Raw genomic sequence first — 19,571 nt, 5'->3', positions numbered from 1 at the left:
TTATTTTATAAAATTTAAGTCTGAATAGAGGGTGTAAAGGTGGTAGACATAATACTATCTGAAACTCATGGATACTCTGTAAGCAGTGACATGCATGAAAGTGGGAGTAAAATCAAGCAAACTGAAATCACATCTGGTTCAGTGTTTTTGAGATGGGGATACAAATTGAATGGTGTTTTCAGGTAATTGGCACTTATAACAAAATTGAAGGAAGTTGCATATTTTCATTGCAGCAGCTATACAACTATCAAGGCTATACTTCTCCCTGCCCTTTTTAAAGTAAATTAACAGTAAAAAATTTAGGTATAAATACTGAGTGATAGACCATGACATGCATTTTTCAATACGTTTAGTCGCAATGACTGACTAAATTAAGGTCATAGTCTTACTGATATGTTAAAGGGTTAATTTATGTTTAAGACTACTGGAAAACTTGTGCTATGTAGATAAAACTATAGGAAAGTATCATTATTGAAGTTGCTTTCTGTGGCACTCTTGATATATTCATGACAGTTTATTAACTATGAAAGTCTCTGACTGTTTTAATATTGCTTGACAAAACTAAAACAACATATAAAAGTTCCCATTTTGCATTACTTTTGAAATCCCATCCTCCCTCACGAAACAAGAAATATTGTCCCAAAATTTATTTTATTACATCACAGGACAGAGGAAGGGTAGTCTGTAGAAAGAAATTTGAGTACGTGATGTGCGCTGCCCAAAAAAGCGAAAATGTTTAAGCCCCCGCACCCCTTAAGTCGCCTCCTGTAGAAGAAGTATTCAACTGCAACTTTTTACATCCCCTTTCATCTCATCACACGTACTCGGATAAATATTCACACACTCCCCGTTTTTTACTCTCGCACCATCTTTGACCCACGATCACACAACTTTGACCCATATAATGTATACATGGTTAACGAGCGTAAATTCAAGTGTCATTTTCCCGATCTCAGAATCCTGCTGGTTTTCTAGTGGACACTAAAATTGAAAATATCTTACCTGACTGTATAGTAGGCGAAATTACTTTCGAATGGGTTCCGAAAAAGAACAATTGTAAATTGTTAAGTTTGTTCGCAAGTCACATTTATCTGTAAAATATCTCACTGAATCAAAGATTTGTTTTTATGCAGTGATCGTAAGCTATAAACCATGATCTCATTGCCGTGTTGTTGATATTATTGTAATTCATGACATTAGAATGGAGCAGAAAGTCTCGATGAATGAAATATGCTAAAATCGTCATCATTAAATACAATAAAACTCTCTCTCTCTCTCTCTCTCTCTCTCTCTCTCTCTCTCTCTCTCTCTCTCTCTGTATATATATATATATATATATATATATATATATATATATATATATATATATATATATATAGCGGATGAATAAAATTGCACACGTCTACTGATCTGCTTGTATATTTTCTGTTTATTCTGTTGGTAATTTTGATACAACGTTTCGTCCTAAAAGTAGGACTTCATCAGGTTGAAGATGCAGATCAGTAGATGTGTGCAATTTTATTCATCCGCTATTACCAAACCACGCTACGAACAACACTGGGAGCTATCTGTACATCTCAAGTATACATGTGTATATATATATATATATATATATATATATATATATATATATATATATATATATATATATATATATATATATATATATACTCTGAATTCAGTAAATATCTCGCTATGATTTATCCTCCAGAATTGGAGATTAAAGAAACTACAGAAACGGCCTCTTCTGCTTCATATCTGGACATTTTACTTGAATTTGACTCTAATGGTCACCTTTCTACTAGGCTATATGACAAGAGAGATGATTTCAACTTTAGTATAATTAATTTTCCACACCTCATCAGTAATATTCCACTCTCACTGCTTATGGGGTATACATTTCCCAGCTTATACGATATGCAAGAGCATGCAGTTCATATGGTGATTTTGTAGAGAGACATGGCCATCTCTCTTTCAAACTGTTAAATCAAGGTTACACCAGAGCAAGACTTGTCTCTACATTCAAACGCTTTTTTGGCAGGTATCGCAAGCTGGTAGATAAATACAATATCTCTCTTCGACAAATGATCACTGATGGCATCGGTGACATTGGGCCTTAGTTAGTGACCACTACCTATCTGACTTACAGATTGATATATGGCGGGTGCCACATGTGGGGCAGGATGCGCTTACTATTTTTGAAACACCTGACATCACTTCTTGGTCTTTTGGCCAGAGGTCCATATATCTTTCTTTCATGAATTTGACTTTGTTTGTACCGTCTATTTACTGTCTGTTCTGTGCTGTTTTGTGTCTATGTTTACAACTATTGTCTTACAAATTTTGACCTAGTGTTATTGGATTATGGATTGGTATGATTGCGATTATATATTAATATATTTATATATATATATATATATATATATATATATATAATATAATATATATATATATATATATATATTATATATATTATATATATTATATTATATATATTATATATATATATATATATATATGATGTATAGACATTAAATTTCAGAAGGTAAATAATTAATATAAGTATTATATAGAAATAATAATGCGAATAATAATAGGTTTAATTTCCATGAAAACTTCAGCATAGGGGTATTTTGGGTCGAAAAGACCAAATATGATATCGATTTCACTGCCCCATGTTTCCATGGTAACCATTTTAGGGGTTGAAAATTCCTGTTTTTCTAATATCCCATGAAAAGTTACTTTGATTGTTATGAAAATTATCTAATGGGGGAGTTCGAGTCAGACAACACAAAAAAACAGACTTATTTTAATGTTTCGAGTTGCCATGGTAACCAATTTGGGATTGAAAATGTTACTTTTTCCCTAATTCGTATTAAAGAACTATTGATTGATGTAAAAAATTGATAATAAGGGTTTTTAGTCCCCACGGACACCGTCCGGGGGACTTATAGGTTTGGTCGTGTCCGTGCGTGTGTGCGTGCGTGCGTGCGTGCGTGCGTCCGTCCGTCCGTTCACGCAGATATCTCAGAGATGCCCGAAGCGATTTCATTCAAACTTGGTACAAGGATTACTTCATATGTCATACAGATGCATGTCGATTTGTTTTGTGATACGATCCAATATGGCTGCCAGGCGGCCATTTTATTACGATTTTTTCATGTACAGAGCCATAATTCAGGCATGTTTCAACTGATTTATTCAAAGTTGGTACAAGGACATTGACCAATGTCATAGATATGCACATCAATTCTTTTTGTGATACGATCCAATATGGCCGCTGTGCGGCCATTTTGTTACGATTTTTTCATGTACAGAGCCATAACTCAGGCATATCTCAACCGATTATATTCAAACTTGGTACAAGGACATTGACCTATCTCATACATATGCACATCAATTTGTTTTGTGATATGATCCAATATGGCCGCCAGGCGGCCATTTTATTACGATTTTTCATGTACAGAGCCATAACTCAGGCATGTTTCTACAGATTTTATTCAAAGTTGGTACAAAGACATTGACTAATGTCATAGCTATGCACATCAATTTTTTTTGTGATACGATCCAATATGGCCGCCGTGTGGCCATTTTGTTACGATTTTTTCATATACAGAGCCATAACTCAGGCATATCTCAACCAATTTTATTCAAAGTTGGTACAAGGACATCAACCTATGTCATACAGCATGCACATTGACTTGTTTTGTGATACGATCCAATATGGCCGCCGTGTGGCCATTTTATTACGTTTTTTCATGTCCAGAACCATAACTCAGACATGTATCAAGCAAATTTATTCAAAGTTGGTACAAGGAGATTGATCAATGTCATACATATGCATGTTAATTTGTTTTGTGATACGATCCAATATGGCTGCTGTGCGGCCATTTTGTTATGATTTTTTCATGTACAAAGCCATAACTCAGGCATATTTCAACCAATTTTAATCAAAGTTGGTACAAGGACATTGACCTACCGTATGTCATACATATGCACATGATTTGTTTTGTGATTCGATCCATTATGGCCACCATGTGGCCATTTTATTACGATATTTTCATGTCCTGAACTACAACTCAGACATGTATCAGCGAATTTATTCAAAAGTATTTTTATCAAAGACCTAATGAAGAGGACTCTATCCTCTCTGAGGACCTGTAATCAAAGCACCCATTAACAAGTGGGGACTGTGTCATCAACGATGACTTGTTCTGGTTAGCACACCAAAAAAATCACACTCATTTTAACTCATTTTCCATGGCAACCATTCAGGATTAAAAATTACTGGTGTTTTAAAGATTCCACCTAAAATCCAGTAATCAACGGAATGTGTTATATCAAAGGGATATTTTGGGTTAGAAAGACCAAATATCCAGTGTAAAAATCCATTAAATCAACAGAAATATTATACCAAAGGGTTATTTTAGGTTAGAAAGACAAAATATGATATCCATTTTTACCTCTCCTGTGTTTCCATAGTAACCTATTTGCGTTTTAACATTTCATTTTTTTTTCAAAATTCCATTAAAAGTAATCCTAGTAACTATGCAAATGCTCTCCTAAGTGTATTTATCATAGCATGAACTCAATGTTCATTTTTGTTTTATGTTGCCATGGTAACCTATTTGGGAACCACAACTTTTTTTTATTTAAAACAATAGACCCTTGAGTGGGTCTATGTTAAAACATAATTCACTGTTTTTTATTTATTTTATGGATTTCTAAGTAACAACTTTTAACGTTTGTTCTATAATAATAATAATAATTGTAATTTCTTTGCCTTCATTCTAGGAAGAATATAAAGATAATGTACATTGAGGCTTGTCAAAATTGTTTTCCGTTTATTTTTTGTGTGTTTGAATTAATTTTATATAGTTCAGAAAAAATTTTTCAAGCATTTTTAATTTTGTTTCATACAGTCATCCCAAATAAGTGTTATAGAGTATAGTACCAACTTATTATGCATTCATCGAATTAATTTTATGCCTTCAAATTAATTTTATGTGCTAAAATTAATTCTACTTGTATCTCAAATTAATTTTATGAACCCAATTCCCCTTATCACCCAATGTACCATTATTTATCAGAAGCAATAACAGTTTTTTTTTGTTTTATTTAAAACATAATTCACTGGTACTTATTTATTTTATGGATTTATAATTAACGACGTATAACAATGTTCATTTTATAATAATTTATTTTGATTTCTTTGCCTCTTTCTAGGAAGACTAATGAAGACAAATTATTTCTGATTCTTTAACTAAAGTAAAATTATGGCCATGTAGTGGTGCATTATTTTTTGTGTGACCTGGCGTGACCCCATAAACTCTATGATTCTGATGATTAGCTAGATCTCCCCTTTCCATGGTAGCAATGGCTAAATTTGAACATGGTCCCTGTATACCTTTAAACATTTTTTTTAAACCCAGCAGGAAATATTACAAGTTAAATGTTTCATGTTTAATATTGCCCAGGGCTCGAAATAAACTTTTTTCCCTGGTAGTCCACTTGGGCAATCATGTTCTGAATGTGGTAGGCCGGTGACACTGGCTGGTAGCCCATGCATATTTTAGATCAGGGGTATCTTTTTTCGTTAACCAGACAAGAAAGGGCTATTTTACAAGGTTCTGCCCATGAAGTGAATTTTCTAGTCTTTTGATGTGTATACTTGCATACCTTTAATGCCCAAGGAAACAGGTGTAATGGACGACAGTGGGACTCAAAAGTTTTGTGACCTATAAACAACCCGTTTCACTCTCACAGTTGTATGCAAATTTTAAAAGTCGCCATGACAACATGACAACAATATGGCATTTTCAGCACTGAGATATACTGTAGCAGGGCTAAAAATAGACCTTGGCCCTTCTGTTGGGAGGAGGCATAATTTCCGTGTCATTGTGATTGATACATTATTATCAAAATGCAACGAGAATGCATTTTTATTGGCCATCGTTTCCTGTGCCTGTCATTCAAGTACGTCAGTTCAGATATGGAAACTTTGTTGCAAAGTTCCACCGCACGGCCGGTCGTCTCTAGAACAAAGTCATACTATGGCAAATTTCTACGCCCAGCTGGGTTTGACTGCATTTATCTAGCTCGCCCAAAGTGACGGACGCATCTTTCAACCTTTCAGCTTGGTGAAAAACGCATTTATTGATTCGCCAAAGGCCAGTGGACTCGCTTATTTTTGCACAAGTGCTACATGGACATAGGAAAAAGTTGTTGAATACTCACTGTTTCAGTGAATCCGTCATGATCAGAGTTCTCAAATCAAAAATGTTGCCGAGCTCGAATACAAAGGTCTTCTCATTAAATTACGTCATTGTTATACAAGAGTTAGCCAAAGTCTGTCACCCTGATATTTTCAAAGTTTGGAGAAGGCCGGCATTTCCATCTGAATGACTGAACGACGTGAAACGCAAAATTCCATCGCATATTATCTGGCAATATTTACAGTAGAAATACCGTATACCGTCGCTCCAGTCCAGGTTCGTATAAGCTTATACTCCACAAAATGGCCACAGGCGGCGTGAACTTTCTGAAAGGATTTCCTAAATGTCCTACTTGTTACCTTAGGGACTCACTTGTGATCTCCTGAAAAGTATTCTCCGCAGTAATTCCAGTTTCTGTCAACATGCAAAGCTCAACCACAAGATTATAGCACGAGACGTAGTGTACAGACGACACATTCACGCGCAAACGAGTGCGCATGCGTGAAGTTATATTTGCAGCACAGATTTCGCGGAAAAACTCATGCTTTTGCTCTATTTCCATCCCAAAACTTCCTCGATCGCTTACAGTAAATGCACATGAACAAAATAAAACCCAACAACGTCAGCACAGGGAGAGGGTTTATGGTTTTCGCCACAACTACAAATGCCACGCTGAAGATACATTTAACATTCCACTGGCATACTCTCCACAGTCGCTGTGCCTTGTTTGTGGGCGCCCACGATCGCACGACTGCCACGATGGGCCTGCGATCAAAGGCTACATTGTGCAGCTCAGCAGCTGTGAGCACGCGCTGCCAGAGACAACGACTGTTGGTTTTTGCAAGTATATGAATATTCATAAGGGTAGTGATGTCAAAAGAAACACCTATAAACTGGGCGGAGAGAATATACGTACGATATACCCCTATTGACAAAATTAAAATAAACAACACCTTTTTCCTTTTTTTCAGAAGTCCCACAGCTTCAATGAATTGTTTTTTAGATTTCTATATAATACTTATAGCCCCTAAACTTGTAATAATAATAATAATAATAATAATAATAATAATAATAATAATAATGATGATGATATTCTTAAAAACACTCCACAAACGTCTCAGTGCGCTGAATACAACTTTTTAAAGGATTCAGAAACATGACAGCTAAAACTATAATTACGAATAAAATTTAATAAAAACATGTGTCTTCAACAACGTTTAAAAGATGTAAAGATTGCACGTCGAGCCTTCAAAGGGTGTGCATCGTGTTGACTGAATTCCATAACTCGTGAGAAGTACAGGCCTCCCCTTGGTACTTTCTGAACAAAATTGCCTCAAGTTTGTGTCTAAGGAAAAGGAAATTACATAGGATTGGAATAACGCTAACTGCCTGGCGTTACCGTATCGGTTGATTTTCTCAACCAATAAGCTCATCATGGAAACTGGTAACTCTACCGTCTGCGTATAACCCTATGGTCAAGTGATCTGCAACAATGGAATTGGGCTATCGATTTGCCTGTACAACGATAGTTGTCTCGACCCTGCTCGTCATTGGTGCTGCTCTTTCAGACGGTACGGTTCATAATTTTCTCAGTTTGCCTGTTTATGTACCATGTATATTTGTCAGATAATTTTGTTTAACAGTCATGTCCATAGTACAAGATCCGGACCTATTTATTATTATTCCAGGTGGGGCTCGGTGTTTATCAGAATAGTTTTGTATATACAGCTATAGTGTTGAATGGAACAAATTTCCAAAAAATATACTGAGTATTACTTCAAATTCTCTCTTTAAAATAAAGTTAAAGAAGTATTTTTATGAAGCAATGAATCAATGATTTTGTTTTTTATTAATTGTTGTCTTGCCGATTTGCAATTGCTTGTGAATTTGCTTTTCGTGGGACCACAGTGGAAATAAGTTTTTAACTTTTCTGTGTTATCCCAAAACTTTCTTCTTTGTCCTTTTCCTTGTTTGTATTGTGTGGTTATTATTTTTAAATAAATCAAATCAAAATCAAATGTTCTGGCCTAGCAAGAGCGTTACAAGACAAACTGGCGTTTGAAGCTTTGTTGCGGTCAGAATATAGTTGATGATGTGTGACGGCTTGTCTGGTCATTTCAAACGTGAACTGAGCCACTGCCTGACGCCCTCACGTGTGCCTTATATGTGTTGTCTCCGATAATTACTTATTCTAAGTGGCGATATAGAATCTAATCCCGGGCCATAGTCAACTAAGCCAAAACAGCCTAAAATTACAGAGACAATGTCTACCAGGGTGCGAGTACTGTGCGGTCGCTCGATATCGCTTGAAGAATTGAACACTGACAGCGGCAAAACCGGAGAAAATGATGATACAATAAAAGATATTATGGATGAACTTGGTACTATGAAATTGACTATCTCCGGTCAAATAGAATCCCTTTCTCATGAAATAAATAACAAAATAGGACAAATTGAAGCTGAAATGAGAGAGGTCAGGTCAGAGCTACAGCGGGAATGTGAACATGTTAAATTACTCAGGAATGAAACTGAACAACTACGAACACGAATGTTTAAACTCGAATCTGAAGCCGACTGTACTACATCGCAATTAAAACGCAATGATTTCATTATTATGGAGTTCCTGAGCCGGCAAACGGTAAAGAAAGCTGGGATGATAGTGAGGAGAAAGTGAAAGCCCCAGCTATTTTTCTGTATCCATATTTGCCTTTTGCCTATTTTCAGTTTTTGTAATAATGAACTTGTCAAGATTTAAAAAAAGGTAATAAAATGAATTGAATTGAATTGAATTGAATTGAATTGAATTGAATTTGAACGTCCTCATCGGCTTAATACCCCTTCCCTTCCGCGACCAATCATTGCCAAGTGTACAAGTTTTAAGCAGAAGGAACAGGTGTTAACAGCTGCACGGAAATGCGAATACTCTGAAACACAATACCGTGTTGCTGAAGATTTCTCTATCCGTGTTCGTAACATTAGAAAGAACATCGAAATTTGTTAGACAAGCCCGGCAAAACAACCAACGATGTAGGCTTTCTTTATATGATAGAATTATTATAGAAGGTAGAGTGTTTGTGTATGATACAATGTTAACGATGATATCAAACCAAAAGGTATATCAAAATAGGGTCTAGGCCAAGGTCTAAAGTGTAATAAAATAAAAAATGATAAGGATGTCTACTTTAAAACTTGTATCTGTGAAAACCATTCTAATACTGCTGTTGATATTTCTGACACTTAAAATAAGAGGGCTAAGGTTTTCACAGATGAGTTTCAATCAACAATTGCAAATCACAATATCCTTGGATTTGTAGAGACCTGGCTTAGTGGATCTGATGAAATGCCATGTATTCCTGGTTACGTTGGTTTTAATATGCCAAGAGTAAAACGTTGTAAACGAGGGCGCAGGGCGGGGGAGTTGCTCTCTATGTTAGTAATAATATTGTAGACGGTGTCACTCAATTGAAATGCAATTTGCAAGATGTAATTGTACTACTGTTTCACAATGATTTCATTTTAAATCATCTAGAGTTATTGTTTACTTTGTGTTTACACTGCACCAGAATACTCGACTATATACCATAGTTTACTTGACGTAAACGGAATAGTGCTCCTCGAAGAGTGAATGTCAGATTGTCTGATTATCCTGATGTAAATGAAATTTTAACAGGAGATTTAATGCAAGAACCTCTTCTGAGGATTGCAATATTTTAGATGATTCTATTGATTATTTACCGTTGGAATCATATTCCTGTGATACGTTTACCTTTCAACGCAAATCAAAAGACAAATTAAGTCATCAATATCTTTGGTAAGTCTTTTTTATCACTTTGTAAAATATTTGATATTCATATCGTCAACGGAAGTTTCGAACCAGACATTCCTGGAGAGTGTACATGTATCTCAAATAATGGGTGCAGCACTGTTGATTATTTAATCATCTCTACTGATTTATTTAGACCTGTAACATATTTTTCAGTTATTGATATTGATCTGTCTGATCATTTTACCGATTGTATCAAACATTGAAGTGAGTATGTGTATTCCTAGTCTTCAAAAGCCCTCTGTAAATGAATATGAGGGTACACGAAAGGCTGTCAAATTTAAATGAAAATTAACTGGAATATATTTTTATTGAGCGCATGAGTGCCTCAGAAATGTGGGATAATGTACGTTTTGCATTTGATATTTCTGATATTTCTAGCTGTATACGTATATATGTGATATTTTTGAATCTGCTGCTGAAGAAATGAAACGAAATTCACCAATATTCATCAGTACACATGCCCCATGGCCGGTTTGACCTGTGGTGTCAACAGCTGAAGTCTGTGAAAACAAAAAATCTTCGTAACTTCGAAAATTCAAAGCTTTGTGTATGCAAAAGAAACAAGAGTATCACGATAACATTAAATTATCATTACTGAAGGAATGTAGATATAGCAAAACATTGTCGGATACACTATAGGAAAACATTGCGAGACTGAAGAGAGAAAATGACGCTTTCTCGCAATTGGTGAGAATCTCTTGTTATTCTCACCGCAGTCAGTGAGAACTTGAGCTGCGAGAAATACACTCCTTGGTGAGAATAAAGTATGATAACAGATTCTTACCGGTGAGACTGGAAATTCTCACCAAGCATGCGTGGTGAGAATGTATCATACTCATCATACTACCTTATGAGCTGCTAACGAGTTATTTGGTCAGGGCGATAAGCCCTCGCGTCAGTGATCGGCAGAACAAATTAATGAAGGGGATTAGGGAGGGCAATTAACAGATATAGACTGTTTTCTTTGAAATACTATACAGGGATAGCTAGCGTAAAGTAATAGGCACACACTAGACACAGGTAAGGCTTGTATAAGGAAAAATAGTTTAATACAAGACATTTATTGATCATATTCATAACTGCTACACTAATAATTCTCGCCAGGCCCTGTGCTAATACGCGCTTTCACAGGTAACCAGTGTAAATCAATTAAAACAGGAGTGATGTGGTCATATTTACGTGTACCTGTGACTAGACGGGCTGCTGCATTATGAAGAGACTGCAGACGATTTAGTTGGTCATTTGAAATACCATAGAACAGACTGATACAATAGTCCAGTCTGGAGGTAACGAATGCATGGATGAGTTTTTCAGTAGTGGGCTTGTCCACTAATTTTAATACGAATTTTACCTAAAAGATAAACTACAACGTTTGATTAACATTCAAAGTGATATAAACCGTTGAGTATAGGGCCTTCATTTTACATTTAAACAGTGATTTTACTAATTTGTAATGAAGCCATGGCAAAAATAATTTAATTGTCATGACCATTAATTCATTGTCACCATGGTTTCATGTATCGTGTCTAAAACCGGGGTCAAATATATGCATGGTCACCCATTCATTCAGCATCTTTCAACATGTCAAACAATATAAGTAGTATCTTGCATTAAACAAACTTCATGGAGAAATGGCCGACTTTGTCCCTTTAACATTATATGGATACGTTCATATTCAGGCTTATGTAGCAAGAGACTGACAAGAGCAGAAGTAAAAACGGAAGTGAGAGCGCCGCCACTGTTTGAAGTGTGGCAACGATGTCGGCCGGGCCGACATCGTTACAGCGATGAAAACGCCCTGTCTCCTTATCTCGCGAACTGGTGTTCTGGCGCAATCATCATGTGCGGGGATTTCCCCGACTGAAATAGACATTGCATCAGTAGATGGTCTCATTAGTCAACAAGTTTTATACCTTACTTTGAGTACGAAGGACCCAGAAAACGGTGAAAGTACAGTTTTAGATTAGTTAATCTGTTGCCATGGCTTCTTCGAAGACGGCCTACCTCGTCCGAGGCATACCAGGCCATATTGACGACGAGACGGCAAGTACGAAGATCGAGCTCTTCTTTCAAAATCGACTGAAAAACACGGAAGTGGAGGTTGAGTCTGTGAAGCCCCTTGTCTCACCTGACGATACGACTTACCCACGGGTGTTTCTCGCTGAGTTCGATGGTTCAGTAGGTGAGAGAAGTCTGGATACTGAACGCTAATTGTCATGTGGATCTTTTAGACTCATTTAGATCATTGGAGCGGCAGTTATGATAATTACGGATTCATTTGTGCCCACAGTCAGGCCAAACATAAATATTTTGTGGTTTCGGGTACATTGTTTTCAAAAACAGAATAGGAAGTTCTTTTTTTTTCATTTTCGCCGTTTCTAATCCCTAATTCTTAGGTCCTTCAGTTGTCTAAAACAATGTAGCCGTGAATTGTCCCTTCATTACAAATTTTCTCATTTGACAGTGTTGTTATAGAGCAACAGGGACATGTGTTTTTATTTGTTTTGTGTGCGTTTAACTGCACCCAAACCACACTGACTCACTGTGTTTCTCGTACAGGAAACGTAAGTGTTTGTCATCGATCGATGTCAAAATTTTAGCAGATGTCATTATGATTCGCTCATTTTAATTTAATCACATTCCTATAGATAGGAATGAAAGGTGGCATTTGCTGTCATTAAGTTCTCTATTCGTCCGAACATCATTAGCCCCTTCCCAACTTTCAAATGATTTCTTAAAATGCAGTAAATCCATGTATCTACTACTCAAGTTCAGCAATGGCCGCACGGTATTGTGAGGTCATGAGAATATCCAGTGACACGGTCAGTGATCATGAGTGAAATACGCTAACATGGAGCAGATCTTTCGCTATCGTTTCATTGAATGGCAATACAATTTCACTGGCACTTGTAAAAGTCTGTACTTTCACTGCCAACGTATCATTGGTGCAAGTGAGTGCATGGAGATAACACATTCGCCTCGATTTCGTTGTCTCGTGACTTCTTTCACGACGTTTTCAAAAAGAGGGTCGCATTTATTTAATTTACATTATGGCTTTATCACTACCAGTGAAGTTTATGACGTCACCAACCCCATCACTGATAATGTATCCGATTATACGGTTTTGTGGCCCAAGATGTTTACTACATCTACTCATAGCCACAGTGGAATCAAGCAAACTTTTAACACCTATAGTAGGCCTAATTGTCTCGCATATTGTGTCGTGCAAAGTTAGCTTTCATCCGCTATGGGCTGGGAGGAGTATATTATTGCGTAGGTAATACCTTTAAGATTATTCAGCTGATTTATTTAATATTCAGTGTTCTGTGTTTTCGTAATTTAAGCTTTACTAGAGCTATGTTTTGGGGCTGGTATGGTTGCTAATCGTGCAAATTAATCTTAGTCTTTCAAATGTTCCGCTTATCAGAATTCAAATGACATAATCTTGCGACAAACTTTTTGCATCGCTCTTATCCAGGCAAAATAGCAAGTTAAAAACTATTGTTGAACGCTTCTCGTGTGGATTTAGGGATAATTATGATCTTATCGCAAGAAGAAAGTGAATCCACTCATCATTTGGATTAAAAGTTGCAAATGATATAAAGACTTGACAAGTCTGTTTCTTGATATGCAAGTATAATTTGATACATAGATATTTCAATGTCAATTTCACAGATGCCATTCACTCAACATTGTCATCGGACAACAATGACTATGAGATATCAATCAAGGACGAGACGGTGAGGCTACTGCTAGAGATTTGCCCCCAAGACGCTGAACACGGAACCACGCAGCATGGCGAGCTGGTGAGTGACACCATTTATCCTAAACTAAGAACACGACGTGTTTGAGATCGGTTTGTTACCGAGGGAAAGTCAATGAAACTGGAGCGCCTTTGTGCCTGAAATTTGAATTTTTCGGAAAGGTAGATAGTGATAGTAAGAACGAGGTCAACTGCTTGGCATATATACTGTCTTAGGAACGACATGACACAGGAATTTACGGGATGAACAACATTCTAATAATATGCGTTTGGTGATAAAGTTTCGATGAGCGGAAATACCTAAGGTTAAAGTTCAACCCAGCGACAGGAACTGTGTAGAATGTTACAGGGCATTAAAGTGGTCGTTTATTTTAAGCAATGATACAGTCGCGTTATTGCTCTCGCGAGACAAGGTGCGTTCCCTGTACGTCGCTCGGTTATAAAACTGTTTGCAAGGGGTAGAAGAATCCTAGGTATTCTATCGTCAACCCAATGGCAGCTTTATAGCAAGGGGGTCAACGCTTTAAGTACAATTTATTTTTCGCATGTTTATATGTGAAGAGCTATTATGGAGAACTTTGTACCTCCTGTTGCAAACGTCACCATGTTTATAAATACAAAGACAGCCTAGTCATTTTGACAAACATGAGATCACCGGTCAGTTTTTGAACATATGTCAGCAGCTATGGTTGATTTGTATATGATGTCAGCAGAAATGTAAACTTTAACCCAATGACATCACCGAAAACTAGCCGGCATTGTTTTTATTTTGAAAGCGTTTTAATGACTTATCTTATGAGATACAGTTTGCGCTGTTTTCACCATTGCATGCAACTATTGTAATAATAAAGGTATACAGCCACCTGTAATCTAATTTATGCCAACATATAGTAAAAGGGGCGTTCCTTGGTATTCAACATGCCCATGTGAGGGTGCTGTTTTTCTGTGATTGGTTAGATAAAATTTTCTCTTTCCCGGTAACTGTGGCATAATTGGAACAGGTGACAATATACCTTTAAAGTTCGATATTTGATGAGCGGAGAAAGTTCACTATAATCTTCAGTTATCTGTAGCAATATAATATGATTCTCAACATTTCCGTATTTCAAACTTTACTTAGGATGATTTAATGTCTAGTGCAACGAAGACTGAAGATGGTGGGCTATCTCAACAGCGACGTGTCCGTGGAAACTCCACAAGCAGGCAAGAAGACGAAGCCACAGGTGACCAGACGGATATCTCGCTTGACACGTCGTATGGGTCCTTTTCGACACTTAACGGAATTGAGAGCTACACGACTGACACAATGTCGACGACTTCCGAGTACAGCCATCTGTCGCGGAGTTTAAATGAAGACAGGCGGGACGGACGATGTCACGACTCGCAGCATGCTCTCTCCGTCGGAAAGAAATCTACGAACCGAAGACCCCAGTGCAAGCGAACCCTGTCTTGCCCGCAGTCGCGTTCATCTTCAAACCAGGGAGATAAAGGATTGTTTCGTTCAGACCTGAACGACAGCGAAGGTATGTTGGGGTTCGGTTGTAAACGTCTTCCCAACACAAAATTCCTAAACATTAATATTATCGATATTTGAATTTCAAAATTGCCGCCATCCATGTGTTGACTCTGTGGGCAAAAATCAAATTTTCGATTTTTGAACAAATAAGAGGTTGAACAATTTAATTAGTCCACGGGATTCAAAATTATCACTCATCAGCGGGAGATCGGAACAGTATTTTTAAATTCAAGAGTCCGAGTGCTTTTCGCCGAGGCGTATTCAAGCTTAAACAGTTTTCCGCACACATCTTATCTAATCCAAGCCTCGTCCATGTTTACCGTCACTGTCATTTTTTTTTTACAATTCCTTCCATGGTCATTTCCCATAATTCATTTCCATGTAAACGCAGGGACCGAAACAACCTTTGGCAGGGATATTCCCGATGAAACCACCATAGAGGTCACCGGATTCGACGCACAGACAAGCATGGAGCACTTAAAACTCTACTTCTCCAACAAAGAAATCTCTGGTGGCGGTAAATAGTGGATGGTCAAATGATGGACGGCCGCGCGCACATAACTTTTAAACATCAGCGTCGTGAGTATGCCTGACTTTGTTGCGCGATTGATGTAGTTCAATCGTCAACGAGGTCTCTGTATTATGACTTTACCTGGTAAATTTTCACTATTCAGTACCTAAGAGCATCGTTACGTCTAGCAGAAAATTCCTATGAATGCCTTCTTACTCACTGACAAATATATCAAAAAAAATCATATATCAGATTGTCATAGCAACTCATAAAAAGATATTATAAGTTAATCTTCTTCTTCGGAATGCCAAGGACAACAAATATTGAAAGCTGTTTTCATTGGTAAATTCATCGGTATATTCATGAGCTTGCCGCTGGTGTTGAACTTTGACCCGTCACCAAAATGTAAATACCCGACAAGGAAAAGGTGTCTAGCTTCTTGTATTATGCAAAGACAGGTTACATGGGGTTCATCATGCGATCCTTGTTTACGTCGTCAAAGTAACAGCACTTATCATCGATCTATGGACCCTGCCGGTGATGTCCTTTCTAGTAACTAATTTTAAAGGTATGAAGTTGCTAAGATTTCTGTCTATTCCCTCTTCTATGAATGCAGATGCCGATAGGGTCCTGATGGGCGAGTCCACAAGATAGAGGGCGCTACATTATCTGTGAGAAAGGTAACGCCATCCCACAGAGCGCCAATCGACAAGACCAGTTTACTCCTAACTGGCTTGCCACCCGGAACTGATAAGGCAAAGTTTGAACTGAATTTGTACCTGGAGATTGCACTGGCAAACAAGACCCAATTTTACGATACGCGGAAGGATTCGATAAAGTAATGGTGACTTACCCAACAGAGATCGACGGTAGGTTTTAGAATTCTTCAGTCGTATAAAGTAGTTCCCTGGGACAGTTTGCTAGACAGATGACTAGTTCTACAGAAATAAATATTACAATGAAAGCACGGCATTGAAAAATCGGAGCCATAGTTCCGGAGACCTGTTTAGTCGATGACATGACATGATGGGGTCTAGAAGAAGTTGTTAGCTTTTGATACGACATGGTCGAAAATATTACTGAGAAAAAAAGCACTTTTTTTTAATTAAGACAAATAGCTGAATTCTTGAATCTCGCTGACATAACACAAGTTTGCGATCTCAAAATATCGACGCAATGGGTCGTCGCAAGTACCGGTAAAAGGTAGCAGACAGAAATACAACAATATGCATTTTCAGACTAAGTATGGAACACCCGCGCCATCTTCTCGCCCTTTTTATTTGTTTGTTCTATAGTTCTAGTTGACTTCGTGTAGGTATGTTTCGATTGTTGACATTATTGGCAACTTGATATGATTAGTTGTGTTTTTCCTATTTCTGCTAAATTATTTCTTTGACAACATTCTGATTATACTGCTACAGTGATTTTTATTACAACATCCATCATCTTTCGTTCCTAGAATTCGACAAACTAAAGCAGACCATCGATCAAAAGCCGTTTCTGAAAGCGAGGCTGACATGCGAGACTGTCCGTCAACCGAACTGTGTGATTGTGAGCAAGCTGCAGGAAGATACGACGGAGACACTGCTGACTTTGTACTTTGAGAATAAACGGAGCGGCGCATCCGAAGGTGATGTAGAACGTGTAGTATTTGACAAGCAGAACGCCTACGCCTTGGTGTACTTCAGAAACTATATAGGTGAGTGACTGACTATCATTGCAATTACAAACGCTGATACACTAAAGACACACGTCGGATTCAGGGAAACACGAATTTCGATTGGCCTTTGTTAGAGATAGGAAGTCAATTATTCTTTGCAGAGTGCCATTACGAACAAAGTTGCAACTGTTGTGTACTCGGCTCATATAGATTATCGATCAACTTTCGTTTTTGCTGGTTGTTTGTTTGTTTGTATTTTTTGAAGTTGAGAAACCTTTTATTGAACTTAATTGCTCAAATGTTCACTTTAGTGAAACTTGTACTACTGGAATATTTTTTGTCTGATTTAGAACGTTTTGTTATAAAATGTACGTTCATGATCACGATGCAAAGATGTTTTGCAACATATATTCTCTAACCTTGCCATAGAAAGATAACGTCATATTCATTTCTGAACATTTTTTGTCTGCTTCAGATGTAAGCAAAGTTTTGAACAAAAACATACCTGATGATGAAACAGTCACTGTGCAACCTTTCTACGACGTTCTTGGACGGGTTGCAACAGACTCACACACCACTGATGTCGGGCAAGCTGAAACTGCGACTGTTCTCGACGTAAATCCATCGATCATGGAATACATCATGGAGAATGAGCCGCTGAAGAAAGCGTTGGTGCAGAAACTACGTGACGTCAATGCAGAGATCCGATGGCCGTTCGACCGAAAGGAGAAAGCTCAACTCCATCCCATTAATAACTTGGCTACCAACAACGCAAAGACATGGGAGAGGGCAGCGGTCACTGCCTTTCACGCTTACCGCAATGAGTTCAGAAGTGTCGAGGTCAAAGCGTCACAGGCAGTGTTCGATAAGGTACTCCAGCAAACTACTGCGGCTGCAGTTGGCCGTGGCGTCAAGGTTACACCGAGGGCAGCCACTTCTGAGATGGTTCTCTGCGGAAAGGCCAAGCAAGTGAGTGAAGTAAAGAAAGATACGGAGACTTTCATTCGGGAAGTCGAACTGTGGCTGGAAAAGGAGAGGAGACAGACGAGTGAAGAAATAACATTGTCATCGTTGCAGGTCAAGCAGCTCAACATCTTAGAGTTTCCCAACTTAGCGCAGAGGGACTTTCCCAATGTCAAAGTCATCATTGATCACGAAAAGAAGCAAGTGAGAATCGATGGCGAACTGGAAGACACGAAGAATGTTACAACAATGATGTATAAGTTCCTTGCTGAGTTGAAAGTCAAAACGCTCTCATCGTCTCCACTTGCCAAGTTTTTGGGTTCGGAGAATGCGCGGGGTCTCATAACGTGTATTCTCAATGACAGAGGCGTTCTCGCTGTATATGACGTCCAGGGCGAGGATATCATAATCTCTGCATCAAACCAAACTGATCTAGATAAAGCTGCAGAAGTTTTAAACAGCAGTGTCAAGCAGAGTGTCTTAAACATAGCTCCCGAGTCGCGTTCTTGTCTGCATGGAGATGGTTGGCAGGGTCATGTAAACGAAGTAGAAGTGAAGTTCGCGGCTGTCGTCGGATATTTTGCTAACCAGCCTGGCAGAGTCAGTGTCACTGGACTTGTCGACAACGTCGATAGTGCTGTGTCAGAGCTGCAGGGATACATAGACGACAACACCGCCATCGATAGGTTCATCAGTGTGGCCAGTGGAAAGGTTAAATTCATGTTTAAACATTCAAAATCCGCTCTTGATGATCTAGCTGAAACTGGTGTTGCCGTTGAGGAGAAGAAAAACAAGGACACTGGTACTAATGGAGTGATTATACACGGACGAAGAAAAATATTGGAAACGGTGAAGAAAGACTCAAGGTGTACCTGGACGCCATTTGCCACGACAGGCGCAGCATGGAACAGCCGGGACTGGCCAAACTTTTCCAGCAGGAAAGAGGTCAAGCATATGTCAAGCTCGTTGAAGAAGAGCACAGATGCGTGATAGATTTTTCAATCGCTCAGTCAAGAGATGACCAGACTGGTCCTGAGGAGGAAATAGAGCCATCTCAAAGATCGCACTCCAGGCTTACCACTGTCTGCCAGGTGCAACTGCGCGCTGGACCAAGGGT

General features: G+C 38.1%; 2 protein-coding genes across 2 annotated transcripts; both read left to right on the top strand.

The window, feature by feature from the left end:
* The first annotated feature begins 11,895 nt into the window (after positions 1-11,895).
* LOC139130018 (uncharacterized) lies at positions 11,896-16,683 on the top strand. Its single transcript, XM_070695734.1, has 5 exons — positions 11,896-12,223; positions 13,717-13,847; positions 14,925-15,327; positions 15,712-15,899; positions 16,448-16,683. The coding sequence occupies exons 1-4, from the start codon at positions 12,022-12,024 to the stop codon at positions 15,843-15,845; spliced, it is 870 nt and encodes a 289-aa protein (XP_070551835.1). The 5' UTR covers positions 11,896-12,021; the 3' UTR covers positions 15,846-15,899; positions 16,448-16,683.
* Positions 16,673-19,444, top strand: LOC139129304 (protein mono-ADP-ribosyltransferase PARP14-like). The gene is made up of 3 exons (XM_070694941.1): positions 16,673-16,700; positions 17,291-17,530; positions 17,967-19,444. Exons 1-3 carry the CDS (start codon positions 16,673-16,675, stop codon positions 19,442-19,444), a joined length of 1,746 nt encoding a protein of 581 aa, XP_070551042.1.
* The last annotated feature ends 127 nt before the right edge of the window (positions 19,445-19,571 follow it).

Source organism: Ptychodera flava, chromosome 3, assembly GCF_041260155.1.
Source record: "Ptychodera flava strain L36383 chromosome 3, AS_Pfla_20210202, whole genome shotgun sequence".
NCBI lineage: Eukaryota > Metazoa > Hemichordata > Enteropneusta > Ptychoderidae > Ptychodera > Ptychodera flava.
The sequence above is the reverse complement of the archived record's forward strand: the minus strand, read 5'-3'. Positions and strand labels throughout refer to the sequence as shown.